The 26,564-nt window shown below is 39.4% G+C and overlaps 1 protein-coding gene across 3 annotated transcripts; it reads right to left on the minus strand.

Annotated features, from left to right (window-relative positions):
• Positions 1 to 207: 207 nt before the first annotated feature.
• Positions 208 to 26,564, minus strand: rorc (RAR-related orphan receptor C). Of its 3 annotated transcripts, none has more exons than XM_016673482.1 (13): positions 26,284 to 26,564; positions 26,076 to 26,177; positions 18,581 to 18,610; positions 7,987 to 8,072; positions 5,470 to 5,611; positions 5,055 to 5,384; positions 4,856 to 4,957; positions 3,847 to 3,968; positions 2,613 to 2,745; positions 2,410 to 2,517; positions 2,203 to 2,313; positions 1,039 to 1,148; positions 208 to 955 (listed from the first exon to the last, which is right to left on the minus strand). In XM_016673482.1, exons 1-13 carry the CDS (start codon positions 26,318 to 26,320, stop codon positions 791 to 793), a joined length of 1,578 nt encoding a protein of 525 aa, XP_016528968.1. In that variant the 5' UTR covers positions 26,321 to 26,564; the 3' UTR covers positions 208 to 790. The 3 variants fall into 3 exon arrangements, with proteins under 3 accessions (XP_016528968.1, XP_007556203.1, XP_007556205.1); XM_007556141.2 differs by having other exon boundaries at positions 26,076 to 26,182; XM_007556143.2 differs by lacking the exons at positions 18,581 to 18,610; positions 26,076 to 26,177; positions 26,284 to 26,564 and adding an exon at positions 16,328 to 16,561.

A 26,564-nucleotide genomic window follows, 5' to 3' on the forward strand; every position in this document is an offset into this window, starting at 1 on the left:
AAGAGAGAACGGTCGAACCGGAAAACATTTCGAACAAGAATATTTTAACATTACATCAACATTTCTAGATGTGAATAATAAAGAAACTTTACACTAACTTGAAACATGGAAAGAAAATAAAGTGACAGCAGAAAAATTGGGGTTATGTAATGTTTTTCCTGTGAAATGGGGTCAACATCTGTTACAGTTCGTTATTTTTATTGCTTGTTTTTTACCGGAAAGCACAGTTTGTTTCTTCTTCTTTTTTTTTTTTTAACTAGTGTTGTATTTATTGCTAAAAAAGCTAACCTTACAGCACCAGTGAAACACTCTGGTTTTAAATCGGAAGTATGGGGTAACAGCAATTTTTTTTTTTTTTTACTGTAATTTTCTTTTAAAAGTAATTTCAGGTTGCATCCACGCTTATGCGAAACACACAAGGTAGATGCATTGAGTGATGTTTTTCATTTGCAGAGAGATGTTGGGCTCATTTTAGGTTTTCACTAACAGCGCATCCTGCTGCCTCTTTGAATAACTGCATAAACAAACTGTGACACAAACTCAGTAACTACAGCTGGGAAGAGTCACGACAGCACATCCTGAGACAAAATAAATCCTAAAAAATATACTCTCAAATAACATCAAAATTCACAGTTCCCTGAAATAATCAAAGGAAATCATTGAATAATCCATTACAGTTACAGTTTCCTTCTATTCAGAATGCAGATTCCTTTGGGAAGTACCAATAAAACTCCAGGTTCTGCTCATCTGCGGACATCATGTCCATATGTCTGGGTCTCCCGCCGGTCGCTCAGTGAGCGGCCCCCGGCAGCAGCTCGGCCTCGGACGCAAACAGCTCCTTGTAGAGCGGGGGGAACAGGGAGTGAGCAGTGAGCGGGTATCGTTGGCTGAACCAGCGCAGCTTCTCCATGTGCAGGCTGCACAGCGAACGCAACACTGCCATCCTCTGGTAGAGCTGCAGAGAGGACGTGGACAGTGAGACGAGCAAAGGCGGGGAGGACAGTGTGTGAGAATATTTACACGAGAGGAAACATGTACCTTATGCAACAGACTGTCGTGGTTGTCTCGGTGAAGGATGTGAGTGAGTCCCACCTCCACACTTCTGTGTACTCGCTGGACTCTCACTCTGTCCTCTAGAGAGGGACGGTCTGCACAAATTTAAAACAATTATAAAATTAGCCTCACTGACAGAAAGCATGCAAGTGCAAAGTATTTATATCCTTTGACAAACCACAAACTTTACTGTATGTGAACGTGAAGTGGTGCCTAATTGTGATCTCAAATGAAATTGTGGCAATGTTATAATTAGAAATCTTGCATGCCTTGTGCTAAACTCTTCCAACTAATGCTTTTTTTTATTTTATTTTTTATGGAATCACCTTTCACTGTAACAAGTGTGTCTTTTTCACATCTAGAGACAAAATTTGTTTCCTTTTCTTCTTTCCAGAATAGCTTAAGCTTAAGCAGCTTGAATGGAAAGCATCTGGGTACCGATTTCTATAAAAACAGTAACGAGACATGCTTCAAAATTTAGATTTTTATTTTTTTTACATGAAAGGATCAGGAGCTGTTCTGGATGGATGAAGATAAATATAAAAGGGTTGTAAAAAGAGGACAACAATCCTAAACATACACAGTAGATTCATGTGCTGTACTGGTCCAGTCAAAGTCCAGACCTAAACTAAAAATCTGTGGTAAAATCCAAGAACACAGAAGCTTTGCATCCATTCCCACTAAGCTTGAGCATTTTTATTTTATGCAAAGAATGGCCAAAAACGTTAGCCTCCAACTACCTCACAGTTGTGCTCCACTTTTTGCTGGTCACATAAAATTCTGATGAAATATACATTGAGGTTTGTGGTTGTGGTGTGACAAGATGTGAAAAAGCTGAAGGGGTGCGAATATTTTTGTAAATGAGAAAAGTGTCTGTCTGTTAGGAGTCATTCAGTGACAGGAAGACTAATTTTGTGTGAATAAATAAATCAAATAGTGAATCATGTTTGCATTTTCCAGATGCATAACTGTTTTTCATCTTTATCTCGGGGGTGAAAGAGCACTTTGATGTGTTTGTAGTTGATCTTTATGGTCTAGAAAAAGGTTTAAAACTCCTGGGGAAGAGTAAAGTGGGACAAATCTGAACTTCAACATGTCAATACTGAACAACTTCTTGCTTATTTTTTAATTTTTTATTTTTAGACTTACCAGGGTTGATTAGGACCAGAGCACTGAAGAGGGCGAGCTGCTGCTCTGTGAGTTTCAGAGCACACAAGCCGTGAGCGAAGTCGAACACCGCTGCGATTAAATCACCGCACGCTTCAGGGAAAAGACATCGGAAATGACCAATAAGTCCCCATAAATTTCCCATCAGCTTCATCACAAACTGCTTATGAGCTTGAGTCAGACTCTTACCCAGAGACTTGAAGACTTCAGTCCCAGCAAATTTTCCATCGAAGAAAACAGTGTTGTTTTCTGTGTTGAAGAAGCGGCACATTCGGACCAGAACCACCTCCATGGAGCCTGGCGGAGGAGATATAAGAAAGACGGAGGATTGACCTTTTTTTCTGCAGGGATTCAAGTTTTACTGGGATAAAGCGAGATTGCCGAAGTCTTACCGGTTTTGAGGAGTGCGATCTGGTCGTTCTGGCTGAGCATGCGGAAACCTGGGATGTGTTTTGCAAACTCCACCACATACTGAACGGCTTCAGTCAGTCGGACGGCACAGTGCTGCCACATCTCGTCCACCGTCTGGAAAACGCAGTTAGGATTGCTTGTTATCACAGTTTTCATCTGCAACATAATAAATTAGCTGCAAACTTGTTCAGTCCCACATAAGCTTATTCTGTAAGCTTATTTCACTAAGACAGCCTTGCAAAATGTATAAAAACTCATTGAAACTTTTTCACCCTGTTCTCACATAACAACCACAAACCTCAACAGATGTTCCTCGGATTTGTGGGATTGGATTTTTAAATTTCTTTTCCAAATTAATAAAATTAAAAATACATGACAGAAATAAACTTAAAAATAAAAATCTTAAGTGTGGCATAAATCTGTATCTTTTGCCACCCGTTGCCATCATCCTCCACATGTTTTGTGTGTTACATGTATGGCTTAACGACATGATAAAGTGTCTGAGCAGCAGAACTGACTAGATGTGGATTTCTTCATGTTACTCATCCATAAAGGTCAGAGTTGTAAAGTGTATATAAGTTGTTCATGTTAGTGTTTGTTCATAACGTAACAAACCTTTGAGCTTCACAGAGCAGATGGATTTATATTAAGATTAAATGACACACAGTAGAAGTCCTTTTACTGTTTACATGATTTCTGAAGGCAGATGTTAAAGCTGGATTTTATTTATGGGAATCAGAGTAAACGGGGCTAATCACATGTTTCATATTTCTGTTAGTATAAAAAAATATAAAATTGTGTATCTCTATCTGCATGCTTCTGAGTCTTGCACTACTTTGTCACATAAACACTCAGCCGAAGTTTGTGGTTGCAGCAGCACAAACTGGAAAAAAAAACAAAACAATCAAAGGGTAGGAATATTTTTAAAGACACTTTAAATACTTCTGCTGCTGCAATTTTAATGACCTAATTTACTCCCACCACCATCACCCCGTCCTTATATTTCACAAACGCGAGCGATCAGAGAGCAAGAAGGAGGGGAAAAAACAATGAAAGAAGTTTTCTCTGTTTTCTGTTTGATTCATCAAACAAAGGCAACCTGAAGCCACGAGAAGCTACGTGTTTTGATATGAGACTGTCTGAATCACACAAGAGGAAGCCTGAGAAATAAAAAAAAAAACCAAGTAGAATACGGTAATTTTAGTTTGACGATACCTTGCTCTGGTAGACTTGGATCTCCTCTCTGCTGAACACTTTCCATCTGAGAGCCTGCAGCTCCTCCAGTCTGTACTGGCTGGTTTCTCTGTGGGAACGCACAATGCTGGCACACAGCTCATCTGAAGAAGGGAGAGAAAACGCCTGTATGTTACAAATGTAATCACGGGTTGAAGGCATAGAGTGCCTTGCACCATCTTGCTTCATGTAACCGGGTTTAATGCGACACAACAAAGTGCATAACTGTAAAATGAAAGTGAAAGGATAAGTGTGGCGTGAATTTGCATCAAGTCCATTTTAGTCTTTTTCCACTTTTCCACTTGTTTGTTAGTGAACAAATAGGGTTATAAAGATCAAGTAACACGGCAGGCAGGTTGAGAAATTGCAAGCAGTTTTATAACATATTATCTCAGTGTTACCACGTTTTAAAATTAAGAGGATGGCACAAAGGCAAACCTAGCTAGAGATGGCAGTTCACTTAAACTGACAGGCAGAGCTTTAATCAGAGAGACATAAGTGGAGGAGCTGCAGAGGTTCACAAGTCAGGCAGGAGAATCGGTTGCCTGGAAAAGTGTTGGTCACTCACTCCACAAATCTGGTCTTCATGAGAGAGTGGCAAGAAGAAAACCACCATTGAAAGATAGTTTTTAGACATTTTAATGTCGCCCCAAATCAAGTGGAGACACAGCAAATGTGTGAAAGAAAGGCTGCAATCAGGTGGGACCATATTGAGTTTTCCTAAAAAAATGCTGAACACAGCTTCCTCACTGTCAAACACAGTGGTAGCAGAATGATGCTGTGGGTAAAAGGTTCCTCAGGACGATGGATGTTCCAGGCTGTGAAACACTTGTTAACTGGACGAGAATGACAGTAACGCTTTCTATCCAGGCTGACCGAGCTAGAGCTATTTTGCAAAGAAGAATAGGAGAAAAACTGGTAAAGATTTGCCTGCAAAGACTCAGTTCTACAAAGTGTTAACCACGAGGAGCTCACTGTGCTGACTGCTCACCTATGTTTCGCAGAGAGTGGGGATAGTGGTTGTAGAGGTCATCGAGAGGATTGTAGGAATGAAGAGCCATGAGGTCCTGATGTTGCTGTCTGGAGTCAAATCCTGACAAAAATGAAGAAAATAGCAATAGTGAGGAACGACAAGAGTAAGACGGGGAAAAAAACTGCTTTTAATGAGAGCTCCCACTGCAGTTTTTCACCTCTGATGTCATGGTGTCCACCGCTGTCCCCCCGCCCCTGGAATCTGGACGTAGGGGAGACACCGGAGCCCCGGTACCCCTGCGAGTCGCTCGGGGGGTAAACCAGATAGGGGTGGACCTCTGCGCTGTAGGTGTCGCCGACGTAGGGGTACGGCGTAGCGATGGGCTGGAGGAGCTGCGGGGAGTGGTCCTGGCGGTTTTTGGGTGGGTAGGACAGCTCCACCTGCGTGTCGTCCTGAAGCTGCTGCTGTTGCTGCTGCTGTCTGTGTCGCTCCACTTCAGCAATGAGAGAGTCCCTCTGACGTTTGGACATGCGGCCAAACTTCACAGCTGCAAAGAGCACATGGTGGTAAACGAGCAATCGGGGAACTTCTGCAAGTGAAGGGGAAAGTCAACATGTCCGGTTCTGCCTCACCGTCTCTGCTCATGCCCTGAGCCAAACACTTCTGCAAGCGGCAATGCTGGCAGCGGTTCCGGCTGGCCCGGTCGATCTGACAGTTACTCTGCCTGGAGCAGGAGTAGGACACGGTGGGAAGCTGGCTGCGCCGGAAAAAGCCCTGCAGGTTCACAAGCATGAGTTTTAAGTCAGAAACACTAAGACATGAGGTTCATTCTTACTGAATATTTCATTATTTCAGTAGAAAATGATCAATTTTGTCATAACAGAGAAGAAAAAGTCAAAAACAGCTCAGACAAAGGTAACCTGTGAAATAACGCAGTGCGGTTTTCAAAGGATTTCATTTATCAGAAACCTTTGGGGATCGTCAGAATATTCTTTAAGCAAATGTGAGACGAACGTTTGCGCTTTTTTTTTTAATGGTTTCAATCTTTGAACTGGTGCAGATTTTGAGGAAAACTTACTGATTGCTCATTCGCTCTTGGAGCCATTTTGGTGGGCCGGCTATTCATGCAATGGTTCACCACTGTGTCATATTTCCTCCGTTTGTGGAAAACGGCTCTCACCGTGGGAGGGTTGCAAATGACTACATAATCCTCGTCAGATTAATAGACTCTGTTCCTCATCTGTTCTTGAATTTCTTTAGACTGCATGATGTTTTCTATTTTTTTTTTTTAGATCATGCTGTCAGTCAGCTTTTATTATAAAATTTCCTGATTCTACAGGTCAGGCAGAAACCAATCCTGTGCATATGTGGTGAAATACAACCAAAATTCATGCTATAGCAAGGTGGGCTAATATAATATAACAGAGCCAGGTTGGTTTGAATAGTTTCATTTCCTTAATCAATGGAATCATGAGCTGAGAACCATATTTTGACTTTGTTATTTAAACTTTTGTGATGTCTGGAAACACATAAGTGTGACAAAAAGAAGCAAAACTGAATAAATCTTTAGTGAAATATATCATCACAGCTCTGTAGATTCTTGAACATTCAAGAAATCAGTAACCCATACACCTGGACAGACTGCTTTTCTTTGGTATGAAAGTGTTTTTGTGGTCACGAGGCTCCAGGTTTACAACGTATCTGATGAGCTCACTTGTGAGATGACTTGCAAGACAATAAGCATAAGAACAAAACAACAAACTAAGTCTGGTCTGTGAAAGACTACCTGTGAAGTTTAAAGGATCGGCACAACTTGTTGGGATTTACCCATCTTGGCCTTCTGGCTGCACGGTTCTCAAATATGACATCACTTCAGCTCAGTTGACTCTCAAAGTCGATGTACAGTCAGACTGAAAACTGTTATAACAATTTAAACAACATCAAGGAACGATACTGTAATAACTGAGCTTCAGAGATGAAGAAGGCTGGGTTAGGGTGAGTTGCACTGCAAAAACTCAACAGGGCTAATTCTTTTGCAGTGTTTATGCTACAAAGGCAACATTAACCAGCTATTTTGTCAACTACTGATGAAAAAACTACTGGAAATATACACTTAGTTGAACACTTAGACTTTTGTACTGGACATAGTGAGGAAACAGGCTTTTCTGAAGGAGGCATGGGCTGGTATGATCACATTATGATAATTTTCTGATGCTACTGTCTCATATAAGAGCTTATTATGAAATATATAATCAATGATAACACGTGCTTATTGTGCGAAATATTGTAATACATGTCTAACAAGCTGGTTATTAAATAATGCTCTCTCCTCCATGAGTTAGCCTGCAGTCTGATGCTTTGCAGAAATGTTGCCTGTGGCTTTTAAAACAAAGTTACCTTAAGACAGGACTCCATTTGAATTTGAATTTCAAAATATCTTACTTTTCTTGACTGAAATGTTTGATTATGCTAAACTTTTGCATAATCAAAAGTTTTGTGTCTTTTTGGTGCAAAACATTGATCGAGTTGAGTTTTATTATATGTGTTTTACCAAAACGCTGAGTTTAGAGTCGAAATTCGTCCGTCTGGTAAATGGTTATTTTACAGCTTTTTGTTTGACATTTTGATAAATTAATATAAGCTCTATCTTAAAATGGTTTACACTTATAAAATACATCAAATACAGATTTTTGGGATTTCAGGTTGCATCTTTCATATCCTCTATTTTTGCTAGTAAGTAGCAGTGAAAATGCTTTGCTCACGAACCAAAAGACCCTGTGTCTCAGTCCTGCTAATGACCTAAAACTTGTGAAAATGAAGGTACATAAAAATATTGAAATATATGTTAAGGGATGATTACAATTGGTTCATTATTTTAATAATAAAAACATAACACAAACAGATAACAAGAACAAAAATACAAGCTGCTGGATTGTACAATTTCTTTGAAGGAAGTTTCTATCTTGCATCAGGACTTTGTGCAATTTGTGCTCCAGATCTTATGTAGGAACAATTTGCTGCACTTATTTTTCCTCTGACACTTAAAACTCAGACCCAGTGGGGGTCGAGAGGTGAAAAGGTCCACAAGAGGAAAAATTAAAGCCAGACAGTTTGTGGTTAACACCTTTCTCTTGTCTGTTGTTTCTCACCTTGCAGCCTTCACATGTGATGACTCCATAATGCACTCCAGAAGACTTATCGCCACAAATCTTGCATGGGATAACTTCAATCTGGGCTGAAAAGAGGCAAAAATGAAAAACAAAAATTTAATTAACAGTTTTCAAGATTTAGCACTAAACTCTTTTTGTATCACAACTTCAGACATGGAAGGAAAATTCAACAAAACAAAAAAACTGAATATGATGGTTTTAAAAGTTCATAAAGCATGTGAATAAATCACACTGATGTTACAATTTAAAAAAAACAAAACACATTTCCATGCCATCTATGAAGTTTCTGAAATAAAGTAAATTTGTAAAAAATTGACAACTCTTATTTAATAAGAGTTGTCAATGTGTGTGTGTGTGTGTGTATATTTTTGTGTATACACAAAAATATACACACACAAACACACACACACACACACACACACACACATAGCCAAGCATTTACAACATACAGAACTAAGTAACTGACTGGAAAACGTCTTGAGAGGCCAGGACAGACGTAACCTGAGGTCTGGAAGATTTGACAGTCAGCAGATTTATCGGCGAGTGCGTCACGTCAGCATTAGATGTGAAAGAAGTAAACAAGAAACCTCGTCGAGCTGCAACAGTTTCTGCCCCACGATCGTTTGGCCAAACAGTCAAGAGATGTCTTTAATGCAAATCTGAAAAAGCATTAAAGCCTTTTAACATTAACGGTGTCTTGAAATGTAGAAAGACTCAAAGTGCCCAAGCACCTTGAAACCACTGATAGATAATTTGCAAAGATCGACTTAATCGGCTCTGCAGATAAATGGAGCAGACTCCTGAGGCACAAGCTCGCCGTCAGGAAGACGTCAGGCAGACCAGGCTGCCGTTTCATCGGGGTGCAGAAACAAGCATTCGTCACCAGATTAGTGCAAATTTGCTCTTGCTTGAAGGTACAGATGACAATGACATTTTTATAACTACCATATGACCGTTGGAACATTGTTTATATGTTTTTTCATCATTTTGCGTATGAAAATCAGCATGGTTTTGTTATTATAAGTGATAATAAAGCTGATGTGAATAATGTTATCTGTAAAACGTTCAAATAATTTGAACAAAAATGATACACTTGAGCTTTTGTAGCATTTTGAAAATGTCTAAGCTTGTTTTTTAATAGCTGGGAATTAATTCATACCTTTAGAATCAGACAAGTTGTGAAGCTGTGTTTTAATAAAAGCAGCGGCGGATGATGTAATGTGATATTTTGAATTATTAGAAATTATTGACGATCGGTCGAAGTAGAGGGTTCTTGTTCAGGATGATCAGTTTCCCTTTCACTTAAACTCTGAATGTCGCCATAGTGCATCTTATCCGAGTGTTACTGTCATTGCCTACATTTCAAATTAAAATAAGCAATTTAAAGTTCATCAAACAGAGTGGGAATGAGAGCACATAAAATCACGAATCCATATTCATCCTATATTCATTACGCTTCACAAAAGTTGCTCAAATTGCACGGCTGATTAAATCTGGTTAGAAGTATTGTATTTTGTTAAATGTTTACAGCAGAAAGTAATAAAACCCTCACTGGGATTTTTAATGTACAAAGAAATTCAAAATATGATATTTTCTGCCACGTGCCTAAACGTGCCTATTTCATGCCTAAACAAATGACTATCTCAGTTACAAAAGCAAAATCAATTAAAAACTTGTTTATGTGTCTCTAGACAGGAAACCCTTTCAGCCCCTTTGAAATAATTGCACAATTTTACCCAAGGAAGCAGACAGAAAGGTGAACTCAGCAGTGGGAACATTTCTCTAATGCTGTACTTCCCCTTTAACATCAAACAGCAGTTGTGCGACCATGGCAAACCAAAGGTTTTTTCCTCTCCAGCACCTTCTGACTTAGTAAAAATGAACAAAATAACATCAAATGCAATAAGAGGGGTGTCGTCTAAGGACGTGGAATATTTGCAAATGGAGAAAGGTGGCGAATGTGAAGGTGTCAACCTCAAGGTCCTTTTAAGTGGTTGCCTGACTTCTCTTTCATTCTGACTGTCCCTCTTTTATGTCATTTCTTTACTTTGTGATTCTTCTCTGTCTCGCTCATAAAGGACAACTGCCAGTAATGCAGTCTTTCATTCATCACTGCCAGTAATGTCCATCCCCCACTCGCCTCCCCCTGTGCCCCTGATCTCTGTAAACTCTCACACCTCTCAGTCTTTTTGCTCAGTGCCGGTTTTTGTCACAAAAGAATATGCGAAACCGGCAGAAATGTTGAGAAAGCCGTCTAGAAAATGTGTGTTTTCTGCGCGTCTCCTCACAGAAAGGCCTCGGCGCGTTCCGTCTGCGTTACTGTACGAAATCTGGAAGCGTGCGAAAGCCATAACACGCCACAATCTTTTCATCTAGTCGTGTCATCTCCTGTCTTCCTTCCACTCATACTCCGAAGGTGTGACTGTCTCCGGCGAGACGAGCTCGCACGCCTGCTTGTGGATGTTGCCTTTATTCACAAAAGTATTTGTGTTTCCGCGCAGAACTGTGTCAGATTTTGTTTTGTCGCAAGTGTGTGTTAGTGTGTCAGTGTGTGCCCTCTTTATCTGGTGCCACAGGGATCACCCGAAGGCTTCAGAGGATGAGATTAAATAGCAATTGAACGCATAAAAGCGGAAGTACGTACAGTGATGAAGGCAGTAAAAGCACGACTGACAAGAAGGTATTTCGCAGAGTTAGCCATGACTCTTTGACCTCAAGACCTCAAGACGTAGGAGCTCAGATCCATTGTGGATCATGTAGTTTTGCAAAAAAAAAAAAAAAAAAGAGCCGTGAGTTGAGCTAAGTTTCTCTGAGAGCTGTTGCAGGATATGTGGAGGGAGCATCAGTGGTCTCTGTCTTTTTCTGCTATTTCAGTTCTGATTGTCAACCTCAAACAACAGGAAATCCACCGTGACCCACAATCTTTCACAGCTCACGCACTCAATCACACACATAGAAACACACAATAATCAAACAACACCATGTTTCCATGCAATCGCAGCACTGGTGGTTCTCAAGCTGCAATAGATGCGAGCAAAGAAAAACTGAACAAAATCATGACATCAGCAGCAGAAAGATGGCGCTTCCAGGCATTTTGGGACTCACCTTCTTATCTCCAGCCACAGCTCAATAAAATCAAAACCCAACATCTCCAGATGCACGCAGGTTTGTCAGAGGTTGCGAGATAAAATTACTTTGCAGCTTTATCGCTTTCATTTGTGTAATTTATGTAAACCATAGGAAGAGAGATTGTGTCTGGGGCGAGCGCAGCGCAGGGTTTGCAAATATTGTGATATTTTCTCCAAAACAATTGGGATTGCAGGAAAAACCTAATAAAAACAACAAAAATAAATTGTGTATTATTTCTACTTTTATTAGCGCAACGCAACATGACAAAGACGACCGGGAAAGTTAAAGCGCCGTGCAGAACTACTCAAAACTTTTTTTCTTTTGCATTACATCAGCTGAAAACCCCAGAATTCAATGGTTTCCATTGGGATTTTACGTGATAGACCAACAACAAGTGGAAGAATTGTAACATGTGGGTTTCAAAATGTTTTGTTACAACAACAAGCATTATGTGACATGTAGGGTTTAATTGGATCCTAATCTGAATGAAACTCTTTCTTTCGGTAAAAACTTTCTCCCACCTGAGTTGTGGATCAGCAGTTTCTCCACGGTGACCTTTGGTCTCTGTTTCCTTAGCCGGTCTGTCAGCGTACGTGGATGTCCTCGTCTCTACAGGTTTGCATCTGTGCCATTCTCTTAAATCTCTTCTCGTTCATTGGCAAAACATTATTTTACTCTTTGTAAGGTATTCGGTTGAGTTGGATTTTGCAACGCATCCTTTCCCTTCACTGTTAATAATTATTTCTGACTTATTACGTAAAGTTCTAAAAATGCTTTGCAGTTTAAAGAGAGCAAATAAAAAATGTGTAAGAATCCCTTTGTGTGGCACTGTAGAAGTCAACAAAAAGAAAAGAAGACGTCTTCTGTCGAAACATTGTAAATGTCTTTTTTTTCTTCTTTTTTTTTGAGGCCACATTTTGACCGATATGGGCTGAAAAAGTCCAAATGTTAACATATTTATCTGGGCTAAATAAAAACAAAGACCGGGTAACGTGTTATTTAAACATCTGGCTTAAGTTCTCTTACTTTGAATAATTAACATTTAACATGTTGCACCACTCAATCAACAGAAACCAACTCATTTTTATTTAGGCCGTGATTGCCACAGTCAAGACTGAAAATGCGAAAATTTAAATTGTTCTGCTCATTTCTCGTAATGAATCCAAAGAATGTAGCTTTCATCATTGGTTAAACACCTGAACAATAAGCATGGTGCCTGATGATTTTTATTTGAAATGAATAAAAACATTTGACAAAAAAATCTGCCCTGATGAGTAAAGATAATGATATCAGAAACCTTTCTTTGTTTTATTTCTTTTCTGTTTGTTTTGTTTAAATGTTGCACTAAAACAAACTTTACACAAAAAGTCTTAATTGTTCAGATTAAATTCCCAACAGGTGCATTCTGCGTATATATAAATATAGTTTTTTTGTAAAATCTTTAAATAAGTGTGATGCATGAAAGAGTTTCCCGTTCACGTCGATTAACCAGCTCTCTGTCTTCATGTTTGTTAAAAGCACAGGTCGGTTCTGCTTTCCAGCATTTCCGCTCTGTTGTGCTGACGCTGAACTGGCTCTGCACACAGAAAGCTGCTGTTACAACATGCGTTAGCTTTTAGCAAAACACCCACTCGACTCATTTACGAGTTTAAGTGTGCACCTGAGAGGTGGTACGTTACGGAGCGAGGAGTCTTGAGCTGAGTGGATTTTCAGAGATGGAAATGTTCTGATTTGTCAGTGAACAAAGAAGACGGGCAATTAATGATAAGACGTGTCTTTTGATTAATGTTTACCTATATCAATAATTCATCTGCTTCGTCTTAGAAAAGCAGAGGTGCTGCAGAAACTTAAAACATTACTTGTGACTGCAAATGCAAACGTTCGAAAGAGTTTCTTCTTATTTCAGAGAAGGTCAGGAACACATTTTCTTGCCGTTATTGTTTCTTGCTCACTGTTTTCATTCTCACACTTTTTATGAGTTTAGCAAGGTTACGGTGTATTATGATAGGGTTAGGGTGCCTGTGATTTCACAAAGTATAAGACATTTAATCCTACATTTTAAAAGTTTTGCAGCCAACTAAAGTTATAAAGTCCAAGCTGTGACAATCTGATAAAGACGAAGAGGAGAAAAATCTGATAAGAAAATAAAACACAGAACGTTTCTGATGTGGTGCAGAAATACGATCCTATTTCTGCATCACATTAAAACTTTACTTGGCTTCAGGTTCATTTGACCGAGGTGCAGCTAAATGTGTGTCAGGCTTCACTCTGTAATATCCTCCTATGTGATAGAAAATGGGCCAAAGATGAGGAGTCTCGATTTAAAAAAAAAAAAAAAAATCACAACCACTAAATCATGAATGGGTAAAAGTAGATTCAGGTTGGTCTGGAGAGCTAAAGGTATGTAAAACATTTTAAACAAAAAAAAATATTGAAATTTAAAAAAGTCAAATACTCTAATGGAGAGATTTTATTTGTGAGAGCTTTTAACCCTAAAAGAGTTTTACTAAACTCTTCCCACCACAGTTGTGTAAAATTGATTTCAGGCCACTTGTATTTATTTTTACATATGAGAAACAAACAACGGAGAAAAACACTTTACTGATTACGCACAACTCTACAGTCAGTCCGTCTAAAATCACCCTGTCAGCAATCTGCTCTTTGCACTGTAAAAAACACAAAAAAACCCCTCAGCTTTCCTCTTACGGAAGCTTACAAACGCAAGCAAAGCAGCAACCAAAGTTTGTATGTACACAAAACACACNAGTTTATCCAGAGCAAAAAGATGATCAGAAAGTCTATTTACATTTTACCCAGAGAAAGATAATGTAGTTTAGAATCACTTCATCTCTTTATTTGCAACATGGAATAAATACTTTTCTGAATTTGTTTTCTTTATTTAAGTCATTGCAATAATCAAAAATATATATGCAGGTAAGCCTTACAGGTAAACTTGGGTTGAAGAGCAAAATGTTTCCTAATGTATGAACGAAAAAAATTGTTTGACCATTTTTAACCAAGAAATTAAATAAGTAAGACATCATAAAGAAAGTGAATTATTTTCTGAATATGCATTTGAAAATATATTAATTTCCGAGTTTTTTTTATTATTATTTTTTTTATGTGAAATATGTTACCAAAATAACTTGTTTTGAAGTGCACAGGACATTCATTATGTCATAATAAATAGATAAACAATAATCAGTTATTTTACTTCACTGAAATGTTAAATAGTGACCCCAAAGCAAAACAAAATTTGTTTTTAACAAAAAAGGGCCAAAAATTTTTTAATGAAAATGAAAATAAAGATTTTTGCCAGTGCAGTAATATCATAAGTGAGTAATTTAAAAGCACTCTGAATGACCTTTGGAGGACGACTGATTTAATGCAAAGGACATCTTGTTTAAATATATTTAAATGTATGACTAGTTAGATTTTTGTTTTTGAAACGAGTGTGGTTGTAGACAATCGATAAGTCATTCATCGGTGAGCTGCTTTGAGACAATAAACAACAAAGATGGAAAACTGCCCACGGTATCCTTTTTGAGGGACAGGGGAATTATTAAAGCCGATCTGAGCACCACTTGACATCCGTTAGGACTTTGAAGTGCCTTCTGATTTCGGAGGTGTTAGACAAAAGTCGTGTTTTGACGGTAGCAGTGGGTATGAATCAGCTCAACTGCTGTATTTCATTTACCATATTTTGGGGAGAATGTGTCACCTGCGATCGTGAAGTCGGCTTTGATCTGAAGAAAAACCGCTTCTGGTGCTTTTGGAAGAGTTGTGTGCAAGTTTTATGCAGCGGGAGGAACAAGGAAATCCTTTTTCTGACAAAAAAACCCAAAAAAAACTCTAAGATCTGCACAGGAATCCCACAAAATGCACTAACTGAGCCGTGTGTGCGTGTGTATGCGTGTGTGTGTGTGTGTGTGTGTGTAAATTCAGGGAGCAAACAGGTTAACCTGCTGCGGCTAAGAGGCAGAAATATTTAGTAATATCTCCATCAGTTGGAGGGTGCTGTATGGTTTCGCAGTATCCACAGTGCAGCTGCAGGAGAGAGATAGGCTGCATCTAGGCGCCATCTAAGAAGCAGCTGCAAAGGTGTGTGTGTTTGTAAATGCGTGTGTGTGCGCGTGTGTGTGTGTGTGTGTGTGTGTCTGCAGGCTGCAACAGCAAAACCATTTAAGCAGCTTTGTGCACGGGAAAACTTGTTGCGCCTCAGTTTTTCACCTTTCTGTCCCTACAACACCAGAAAGCGACATTCTTCTTGTTCAATCATCACTTTCGACTGAGCGCCGGGTCTTCCGCGTCTGCATGGAGTTAGTCCATTTAAACCGATGCCCTGCGGTCAGGCTGCATCCTGTTTTCCGTTGATTTGTATTCAGTGGAAGCGAATGCAAAAAAAAAATAAAAAAAAATCAGGCTTGCATCATCGCATTTCGGCCTGCTCCACTTTATGCTCAGTTCAGCCAGTGGAATACTACCACTAAATATGTTAACGACTCGGAACAAGGGCAAGACGCGCGGCGTTACAGGCGGACTTTCGCGTGTTTCTCGCCGCACTTTGAATTGTCGCTCTCTGAATTGAACGAAATGCCATACGTGAGCTGTACAGTACCTGTGGGCAGAAATAACCGTGGCAATGATTCAAATCTTAAAGCCATCAAAGGGAGCTAACTCTGAATCATGTTACCAAAGCATAAAAGCGAAACACATCAATCGGCGTGAACGTCGCCAACAGTCAACCAATGCAGAACTCTGGAGAGAACAAATAAGTTTCAAAACACCAGGCTTCATAGAGAGCAGTTATGAGATAAAAATGCAACCCATAGAGGATCCAAAGCAGAGTGACCAAAAATTTCTCGCGTGAACCTGAGAGTTGTAGCAGAGTAGGTTTTGAAGAATAACTGCGTTATTAAAAAAAAAAAATGAGAGAGAGAAACTGAACAAAACGCTTAATGAAGCTGCATGAGGGAGCTGTTTGAAGCGACAGGTGTCTGCATGAAAGGAAACTTATTTCAAGTATTTCATGAAAGCCAGAACAGAAACGCTGCTGCTGGAAACCAAAAGCACTCGGAGCATCACGAAGCATCGGCTTTAATCGATTTAACCCGATACAATATCTTTGATTGCACTGCCCACACACACACACATTCACACACAGATACAGACCAGAGAAGTTCATCCCTACCTCGCATCATCCTCACTCCTCCACTCGTATCAGACGTTTGTCCCACTTTCACAAACTCTACTTTCCTCTCACTTTGTCTGCCTAGCGTCTATCACTTCTTTTCTTTTTTCTTTGGTGAACAATATCTTTTAATCTGCCTTCTTTCTTTTCTTTTTTTTTTTCCTGTTCGTCCTTCAGAGAGCTGGGTCAGGTACTCACTGCAGCTTCAGCACACATATTCAGACTTTTGAGTGACAGACACCGCCTCACCTTCCTTCTCTGTGTGTGAGAGAGAGAGGCATAAGACAAAGAAAAGGGGGGGACTGTCCCCTGTCTTGACTTTTTTTTTTTCAAGGAACTTTTTTTTTTCCTTATGCCTTTGTTGTTATCCTGCACCCCCTCACTCTATAACACATAAGAGAAGAAGAAAAGCCTCATAATGTCTGGTGCCTCTCAGGCTCTCCATGTGAATAAAGCTGTACTCGGTTAAGCAGGAGTCCCTGAACGATGCAGCTGAAACATGCTGGTTGCAGAAACGACCTTGGGTTTTATTTTATTCCTACCGTGCAAACAGTGTTTAAAAACTTTTACTTTCCTGTTAGCTTGTGGAGTTGTACAAATATTTATGCAACGTTTTTGCTCCTTTTCACTCCAAAGCTTTCAGCTTAGCTTGCAGATCCGCAGGTAAGTTTCTGCGTTAATTTACAGGCAAAATGTGTTTTAAGATCTAAAGAGCTACAATAAGCTGGTGTTTGATGCACCACTTTAATCCACACAAACATCATTTGCTGCGCATCTGATTAGCTTAACATATTCCTGTTTACACCTCTCAGCTGAAACAAAAGGAAGCTTTTAAAAAAAAGGTATCAGTCAAGGGTGCGTGGAACAAGTTGATAGCATTACTTACAAACTAAAAAAAAACTGATTACTAAGTAAAGAAAGGCGAGTTGTGTTTTTCATGAGATATGCTGTGAATGAGCGGAAGGGTTGTTTGGAAGAAAGAAAACATCCGGGTTCGGCTAAAACTTCTCAAAGTCTTAATTTTTTGGTCGCAGCTCCAAAAGGATCGTTTGACACAAACAAGAAGACTGGATATCACCAAAAGAACCCCGTGGTGGTGGCAGTATCATGCTTGGTGTTTCTTCTCTTCAGACGGACCTGGTTGGTATCAGTATGAATTAGTGCCAGTCGGTTTTGAACCGAGCTCAAGATGAAGACGGATTTAATTTGTTAGCATCAGCAGGATGCATCAAAAGCTGCATAAAGAGCGCTCTAGTTTAAGGTTAGGGGAGATTAGTTTTTGTAAATTTTCCACCTCTAATGGATTTTTTTTCTCACCACAAAAATTAACATGAGTGTGTGTGAAACTTTGGAAAAGGCAAACAAGAGGGCCCTGCTGAAGATAGTGAGGGGCAGGTGTGTAATATCTATTTAATGATTCATTACATATTTTCAAAGGAAATATGACGTAAGCTAATAATTTTCACACTGAAACTATCTTTAAAATACCTCAGGGGTAAGTTTTAACACTTAAAACAAAACAAAACAAAAAGTCTGAGTTTCTAAACTGTATTAACAGTGTTTGGGTAAATATGCAAATAGGCAACACACCCCAGCTTTCTCAGTACATTTCTTTGTCTCCCCCACACTGATATTTCTCCTTCTGAAGCAGCTGAATGATGAATAAAAAAAGGACACCAACGCTTCAACACCTCTGGGTTTAAATTTTCATTCACATTTCCAGTGAATTTATCACCGTTCAGCCTCAGCTTGTTTATCAGCACACCACTTAATACAAAAGCTGTGTTACGCAGAGCATCCCACACTTGATAACACGGCCAGGTGTGCTAAAGTTGTGGCAGAAAGTGTTAAACCAAAAGAGTTAAAAAAAGACGAGATGCTATCGCTCTCATCTGCATTCAGATGCCAAAGTAGCTGGAGTTTGTGTGTGTCTGAGCACATGTGTGTGTGCCCGTACATGGGAGAAAGGAGGGGGGAGGAGGGGCGCACAGGTGCAACACACACAACCCTCACCGGGTTTGCTAATAGCTCAACCCCAGCGACACCAATATGTAAGTGTGTGTGTGTGTGTGTGTGTGTGTGTGTGTGTGTTTGCTGTACAGGTGCAAAGTTGCGTGTTCACGAACTATGAAGTTAACCGCAGTGCATGCACAAATATCTAGCACAAACACGAGCAATGTCATTACCGTATGCAGACACACACACATCATGCGAGGCTAACGCACAGAGACGGTTTGAACACAGACGACTTACTCAAATGAGTCTTCTTGGACACGGCGCCTCCTGTGGAAAACAGTGAACATTATTTAGCTCCAAATACAGAAATAAAAAAAAAAAACAACAATAATATGGATTGCTCATTGTCTCAGTTCAACATTACAGCAAATTGTCAACATTTCCAAATAATATCAAACATAAAAAATAAAAATAAACAACACTGTAAGAACACCAATGACATGCTGACACATCTGTAAGAGATTTAATCACAAAAAGAAATCATGACCATCAAACTCAGACTATGCCTTTGCCAACACAAACATCAAAAAGCTTAACATTTTCACTAAATACAATTTAGACAAAACACAACAACAGTATTTGTGTTATCTTAGCAAAACCAAAAGGAGGCTTGCTTATCTCTCTAGATATCTTGAGAAAAAGAGCCTTGTTAGCTAAAGATCACGAGATAACCATTGCATGCCAAGAAAGAGCCGCTCTTATTGCGGCAGAAGCTGATGATCTGTAACAGCAACGCGTTAATGAATAATTTATAATCGTATTGATTCCTTTCCTTATTACCACGTTAACTCTTTACCTGAAAAAAAAAAACAAACGACTTTGCTGTCTCAAAATAATTAAACTGTTATTGGAGCTCAGTAGAGGCAGTAGTCACAAAACCTGTTATGACAATTATACATTTAGCAAGTATTGGCAAAATGATTTATTTCAAGAAAAGGGCGTAGCCAAAGGACTACAAAACGTCACTAAATTAGTCATAATGAGCACAAAGACTTAATAAACAGTTATCATAAAAATGAGGTCTAACTAAATAGAGATAACTAAATTATTATCCCAAATTAAATATGTTGAGATCAAGACAAAATGTAAAATGTCATCAAGGCGCAGTGAGCTCTTGTTTCAAGATGTGATTAATTACTCACAATTCCATTTCATCTTATATTCATTTTAGTGCACCGACACTGTTGTTGTTGTAAAATGAGTAGCTTTGAGATAATGATGAGCTTTAGTCATAAAATTAGAAAATATTTGCCACAAGCTGAGTTATCCTACAATTTGAGTTATCACAAATTAGGTCATCTCTGGACAATTACATTATTAAACTCATTTACCAAAAAAAAGGCGTTATCTTAGGTTAAGCGTTAAATGAAATTGTTGTCACATCTGCAGCTTATTTAAAATTACATAATAAAAATATAATCACAAGATAATGACACAGATAAACGGCAAACTCTTTGACACTAACAATGCGCCTCGCGATAAATAATTATGGAGACCCAATTGAAGTTATCAAGACCAAATCAGCTGCCATCTGCAGAAAATGATCCAAATTAATCACCATCTTGCCATCGCATCGTGATAATCTACTTCTAATGTTTCGGCTACTTACAGTACACTGATACTGTCTTTCACTACATGAATAATCTAAATGCTTCTGCCACCGAAACCTTCACTGCAGCATGACTAACGGTGATGAGGTGGCTGACAACGTACCGACGTGCCATCTGCAGAGACGCCTGAATTCAGAATCACAACATCCTCTATCATGAGCAAAACATGCAATTAAACACGGCAGCCCGCTTCCTGGACATTTGGGACATCCTAACAATTAAATAACTCAGAAAGCAATTCAGCTACACATACTAAGCTTAAATTAAGTCCTCTTCCTATCGGGTGGTTTGGATGAAAGATCTTTTTTTTCTTTCTGGTGCACAAACTGGACAGATAAGAATCCTGGGTAAAAGTGGTTAAATTAGCAGATTCCTATTTGCGCTGGTGTCTGTTTGTGTGACACTTCAGTGCATTTACACAGCAGAGATAAAGGCAGAGGAAGGTGGGTGTCTGTGAAGCAACTGGTCCTCCTTTTTCGTCTGCCTGTTTGACCGCAGTTGTGAGAGTCTGTGTTGCAGTAGGTGTGAGAGAGGGTCGGTTCTGAACCAAAGAGTTTATTTCTGGAGTCGTACACACCAGTGTGTGTGTGTGTGTGTGTGCGTGTGTTAGTCAGAGAAAAAGAGAGACAGAAAGAGAAAGAGAAGGAAAGAGAGAGAGAGAGATGTTTTAAGGCAAAGCAGATAAGTATCAATGGAAGGCGCAGAGTTTGCCGGCCTTTGTCTGGCGCCACTTCAGGTCCTCTGTGGTTTCCTCTGTTTTCTTGCCCTCATCAAATCAGTTTTGCTTCATAAGCAGAAAGTATGGAATGAAAGCAGAGCAGTGCACGCACGGAAAATTCAAAAAACACGTCAACACGAGCCGGGCAGGTGCTTTAAAGGGAATTGTTTCGCAAAAGGTTTTGTTTTTCAACTTTTAGTGACGCATTTTTCTTAAATTTTGGTCCGTTTTCATTCGATCGTTTAACAATACAATTTGGCATTTACTCGGACGATGAACTAAATTAAAGAAATGCACGAAACAGCAAAAAAATGAAGACTACTGCTTTTCTTTTTGTGCCTAAAACACGAATATTTCTTTTGAAAAAAATAAATAAATAAAATTAGCCGTATTCCTGTAAAATTAGGTGAAAACACGTTCAGCTACATCCAGATGTCGGGGTGGCCATTAAGCCTCCGCAGAGGAAGCTGGCTGCTGGCGAAACCCGTCAGTCAAAATTTCAATGGCTTGTCTGCGCGCTGACACCGAGGCTCGCTGCTGAGTTGACAGTCGCTGCATTACATAACAGTACAGGAGACCACTGAGCCCGGAGAGGAGGACGACAAGTTTGCCTGAATAAAAATACACCTTTACAATAAAAACACCTGTTTTTATGCGGATGATTTCATTGCTGATTAAAAGGGTAAAAATCGTGTTATAGAAAATTATCAAAGTAAAAAAAAGAAAAAAAGTGGCACTAATTGTAACTATATAAAAGCCTGATGAGGATAACTTAGTTGATGATGAGGATTAAACTGGACTGTTGACCAACAAATGGCATTAATTCCATGTCCTTAGAGCTAATAAGGCTTTCTGGATTCAGCCAGGCAGCTCAAAGGCCATGAATTTAAAAAATAATAATTGTAGAAAATGTATTAAATATTTTAGGCTGACAACATGCATCATGATGAGACTGAATTCTAGTAAAAATCCTGTTTTCTTAATTTAAAAAAAATAGAAAAAGTTCTAATTTAAGACTAATGATAGCGTTTACTCTCTCGTGAAATAGAGAACAATCATTAAGACATCGTAGCTTAATTTCTCGAACAGCTGAGAAGAGTATAACTATTAAACTGCAACATTAAAGCAGGGTAGCAACCGGATGCCGCAGCAACAGAAACCGATGTCAGATTCACAAACGACTGATGAAGCGGATCGAATCCACAGCGGGTGAGCAGTGACAACGCAAAGAATTAATTTCTGAACAGAGAAGAGGGGTTTTCTTTTTGTGTGAGCGACACCAAAATTGCTTAAGAAATATGAGAAGACACCCACAGCAGCCACAAAACCCAACAAACTCATCACCCCAAGAACAGCCGGCTCAGCAGCATGAAACCGAACAAGAGCTGCACAAACACAGCGACTCTCCGCTTCACCCTGAATAAACCAGTTTCTAGGACCTGATCAGTAAGCTGATGCTGTTTTACTCCAAATCCTTAAGCCCCTTAGCATCCAGTTTTAACATTTTGTTTCCTTCTAAGTAGCTCTGATCTTGTTAAAACTGTCTTTTTCCACTTCTACTTAACACTGTGTGTGTGCGTTGCATAACAGCGTTTCAGCTTCAGCTCTGCCTCCAGCTGCTCTAAAATTTGATCATATTTGGTCTTGTGTCATCTGCAGGCGAATCCTGAGTTGAATTACTCGGTGAATCAAAGGTCAGATCCAGAGCAGAAAGCATAACGTGCTGTTGTATTAAACTAATTTGATTAGTGCTTAAAAAAATGACCATAGCAAAGAGCAAAACAAGATTTAAGACTTTTTTTTTGTAACTATTTAAGTAAATTGTCATCACAGGCAAAAAACATTTATGTCATTTATTTGAAATATTGTTTGCCACAAATTGCAATCTTAGGTCTTCTTTAGTATTTCTACAAACGTGTTAAATCTGTTTAGGGGTGTTTTTCCCATTTGTCTTTGCAGATCTTCTCAAGGTCAGTCAGGGTAGATGGGCTTCATCAATAAACAGCATTTTTTTTTTTTTTTTAGGTTTTTTGGAGACAGTCAGCTAGATTTAACTCTGGTTTGGCCATCGTAGAACATCTCAGGGTCAAACCCATTTTCTTTTTGGGCCATATCAAAAATCTGAATGTTCATAAAGGTCTGGTTGTGCCAGAATATATTGAGAAAACCAATTAAACTGTTAAAATGTCAATAAATAGCTGTTACTCCAGGATTTTGTGATTATTTTAGGGGTTTTTTGCGATCAAAATTGTAGATTTAGAAATGCTTGTTAGGGATATTTGCGCTAATGTATGATGTTAAATGCGCCTTTTTATTACTCATTGTATCAATTACAGACTATAAAATCAAGCAAGGCCGAGACAGCAGTCACTCAAACCCAATGTTTGTGACCAATTTTGAGAAAATTTGCAGAAAAATCAGGAAGAAAATATGAAGNGGCCATCGTAGAACATCTCAGGGTCAAACCCATTTTCTTTTCGGGCCATATCAAAAATCTGAATGTTCATAAAGGTCTGGTTGTGCCAGAATATATTGAGAAAACCAATTAAACTGTTAAAATATCAATAAATAGCTGTTACTCCAGGATTTTGTGATTGTTTTAGGGGTTTTTTGCGATCAAAATTGTAGATTTAGAAATGCTTGTTAGGGATTTTTCCGATATTTGCGCTAATGTATGATGTTAAATGCGCCTTTTTATTACTCATTGTATCAATTACGGACTATAAAATCAAGTAAGGCTGAGACAGCAGTCACTCAAACCCAATGTTTGTGACCAATTTTGAGAAAATTTGCAGAAAAATCAGGAAGAAAATATGAAGGTTTGTAGATTTTGTTAGAATTTTGCAGATTTGTGAAAAACTGGAAGGACTTATTGATGTAATTTCGAGTCTAGAGGGCCAGATAAAAAGACGTGGCGGGCCAGATTTGGCCCCAGGGCCTTGAGTTTGACACCCGTGTTGTAGATGAATTGCTGCTAATCTGAGATCCAGGGTGTCATGCAGGAGGTTTTCTTGAAGAATCTCAATATATTTCACTGCTGTCATCTCAGGCCAGTATTACTCAGTTTCTGCCACAGAAAAATATTCCCACAGCATGATGCCGCAATCACTGTTTCACAAAAGAGACGCTGTTAGCCAAGCCGACTTGAGGACTGGAGCTAAGACCATTTATTTTGGCCTCATTATACAAAAAAAGTAAATAAGTAAATAAATAAATCTTCTGCTGTTCAAATAACCTCTAAGCTGCCTTTTGGCAAAGGTTTAGCCTGTTAGTGGAGGTGGACCCGGGGTCCGTTGTTCTCATTCACCTCCCAGAGCTCTTACCGCTCAGCCTCGTTCTGCCTCAATCTGTTTATTTATAACATTTAATTCAGATCATTTCTTTATTAGTATTCTTCCTTAGATTTCGACTTTAAAGCAATTCCATCCAACGGGTCAACAAACGTTTCCTCTGCCTCCGTTGTTTATGTTCTGCTCTGGCATGAATGCCAGTTATGAAGCCTTCCATACTCAAGCGTAATCCTTTCTAAATCGAGTTGAGTCAGCAGAATTTGTCACAAGTGGGCTTTCCGTACAAGTTGCCACGGTGGGGCTGTTGTTAGCGATCAACAAAAAACGATTTTCCCTCAAACTCTGACCGGGATCGTGTGCATGTGTGCTCCCTCCGGTAGTCCAAAAGTAAGCATGTAGGGTTAATATCTGGATTTGCCATTATAGTGTGTGTGTGTGTGTGTGTGTGTGTGTGTGTGTGTGTGTGTGTGTGTGTGTGTGTGTGTGTGTGTGTGTGTGTGCGCTAGTATTTTATTGAATAAATTGAAAGGACAAAAAGCTTCCATTAATCCATGAATGAAAAAAATGTGTCTGGAAACAACAGAGTTAAGATCCATATCGTCTAAAAAACATCACTGTGTATGCCTTAATTACTCACTTAATTAATTAATTAGCCTCATTAATTAATTATGATTAATTAATTACAGTGTATTTAATGTTTTGAGATTTGACTGTAAGACTATAAGTCAAATGCTGAAGTCAGACTTTACTGCAGCTTCACTGAAGTGCCGTCATCCTACATGTTCTGATAAAGCAGCATGTTCCTGAAGCAATTTCTCCATCAAGTACAGATGGAAAGTGTCTTCTTCTGAATTGTGCACTTTGCACTCATGCATTATTATTCCTATAAAGTCCTTAAGAAACGCCCCCCCTGCATTGTGCGAACGATGAGCAGTGGGTTTTTGCAGCAGAAGGACAAGCAGTCGGTCTTATCTTGCCATGGTAGCTAATGGTTTGATTATAGCAAGTGACTGCTCAGAATAGAAAGGCATTGGCTACAAGAAGAAGCAAAAATAAGGGTTAATCCCAGTGGATTACGCTGTCTTAGTGTCATTCTTATCCACTCAGAGCACCTTGCTGCTGCCCAGTCAATGGGATAAAGAGGGTTACTGGGGTAAAGAATAGTGAGAGATGGGAGTGGCCGAAAGGTGAGATAAAGAGTGTGTAGAAGAGGACATATACGGTAGTATGGCATGTTGAGAAATACAATCGTGGATTTATTTGATGAAGCAAACTGCGTGTAATGTGAGGAATGTAAGGATTCATTTATTTATGAATTGGTTGCAACAACAGCTACAAAAATCTTTCTTTCATGTAAGAAAACGTCTGCTGTGGAAACAATGCGCTCTCTGTAGCAACAATGTTATTTCAATTCAGAGAAGTTTATTAAACTGGCAATAAAATAGTTTTTGTTGCCAAAAAGAAACATGAAATGTTCAAATAGTGGATGTGAATTAAAAATTCACACTGAACCCAAGGAAATTGGATTTATTCCCTCTCTTCTCTTCCTCTAGACTTGAAAATCTTTATTTGCATTTATAGAAAATTTACTTTTATTTGAGCAGAGGCTTTTTAGACCACAGAGCAATAGTCCAGTCTTTTTCCTCCTTGGACCCATTTCCTGGTGTTGTCTCAGGAAGGGCTTAACAGACGCACCTGAACTTAACTATCCCACCTCGTCCTTCCACTCAACTTTTGGTTAGCATGCTTGGACCCTTGTCTGTCAGTGTCTGTCTGCTGGATGACTTTCAGGTTAGCAGCTGTGATTGTGTTGGTCTGGATATATCAATTTCTGAAAACACTTTTCATTAGTAGTATATATTTTCTTGAGCAAATGAATTTAGAATTTTTGAACAAAAATAAACTCGAAATAAAGAGCTCACTGTAGTGACTGTATAATAACATACATTTTGCTGTTTGAATGAAATTATGAAATAAATTAGTATTATGATAATATAATAATTTACTGTTAATTTGTGCAGATGCTAATTAAACTTTCTCTTGGGGCCAACAGGGGGCCCCATGTTTGCGTGTGCCTCGGGTCGGCCCTGGGTGCTGCATAAGATCCGGCTTACCTTTTTTCCTGGGGGTGTCTGCAGGTAGAAAGTCTGACTCCTCATATTCCATGCCGCTCCTGTCACAGCGCTGGACGGGCCTACACACTCTTTCACTCACCTCTCACCCACACGGCCACAAGCAAACCAGAAGTCAGCGAGCCTCTCTTGAACTCCACTTACTTTCCTCTGGTGGAGCTGAAAATGAAGATGAGAGAAGACATGCTACCTGTTGGCTGCTCTAGCGCCCGGGCCGGCGCAGGCATTTAAAAACGTGCACTGCCATCTCTCCTCTTTCCGGCCTCACGGGTCCAAAAACTCAACCATCATTCTTCTTCCACTCTCGTTTTTCTTAGCAGCGCGCCTCCTCCTCCTCCTTCTCCTCCTCTTTCTTCTCCTGCGTGTGGCTGTTGTGAAATAATTGCTCTCACCCCCGTGGCAGCAGCAGCGGCAGTGCGGAGAGTGCAGCTGGACCAGGCCGGGCCGTGGCTTCTCAAGCCCCGCTGCTCT

Source organism: Poecilia formosa, unplaced genomic scaffold (assembly GCF_000485575.1).
Source record: "Poecilia formosa unplaced genomic scaffold, Poecilia_formosa-5.1.2 Scaffold77, whole genome shotgun sequence".
Classification (NCBI taxonomy): domain Eukaryota; kingdom Metazoa; phylum Chordata; class Actinopteri; order Cyprinodontiformes; family Poeciliidae; genus Poecilia; species Poecilia formosa.

Excerpts from the sequence above, each read along its gene's own strand:
- rorc (XM_016673482.1), bottom strand. The coding sequence starts at position 26,320 with ATGCCTGCGCCGGCCCGGGCGCTAGAGCAGCCAACAG. Across the intron at positions 5,612-7,986 it reads TCACATGTGAAGGCTGCAAG|GGCTTTTTCCGGCGCAGCCA; the intron begins GTGAGAAACAAC and ends GTGAACCTGCAG. Across the intron at positions 5,385-5,469 it reads TCAGGGCATGAGCAGAGACG|CTGTGAAGTTTGGCCGCATG; the intron begins GTGAGGCAGAAC and ends TGCTCTTTGCAG.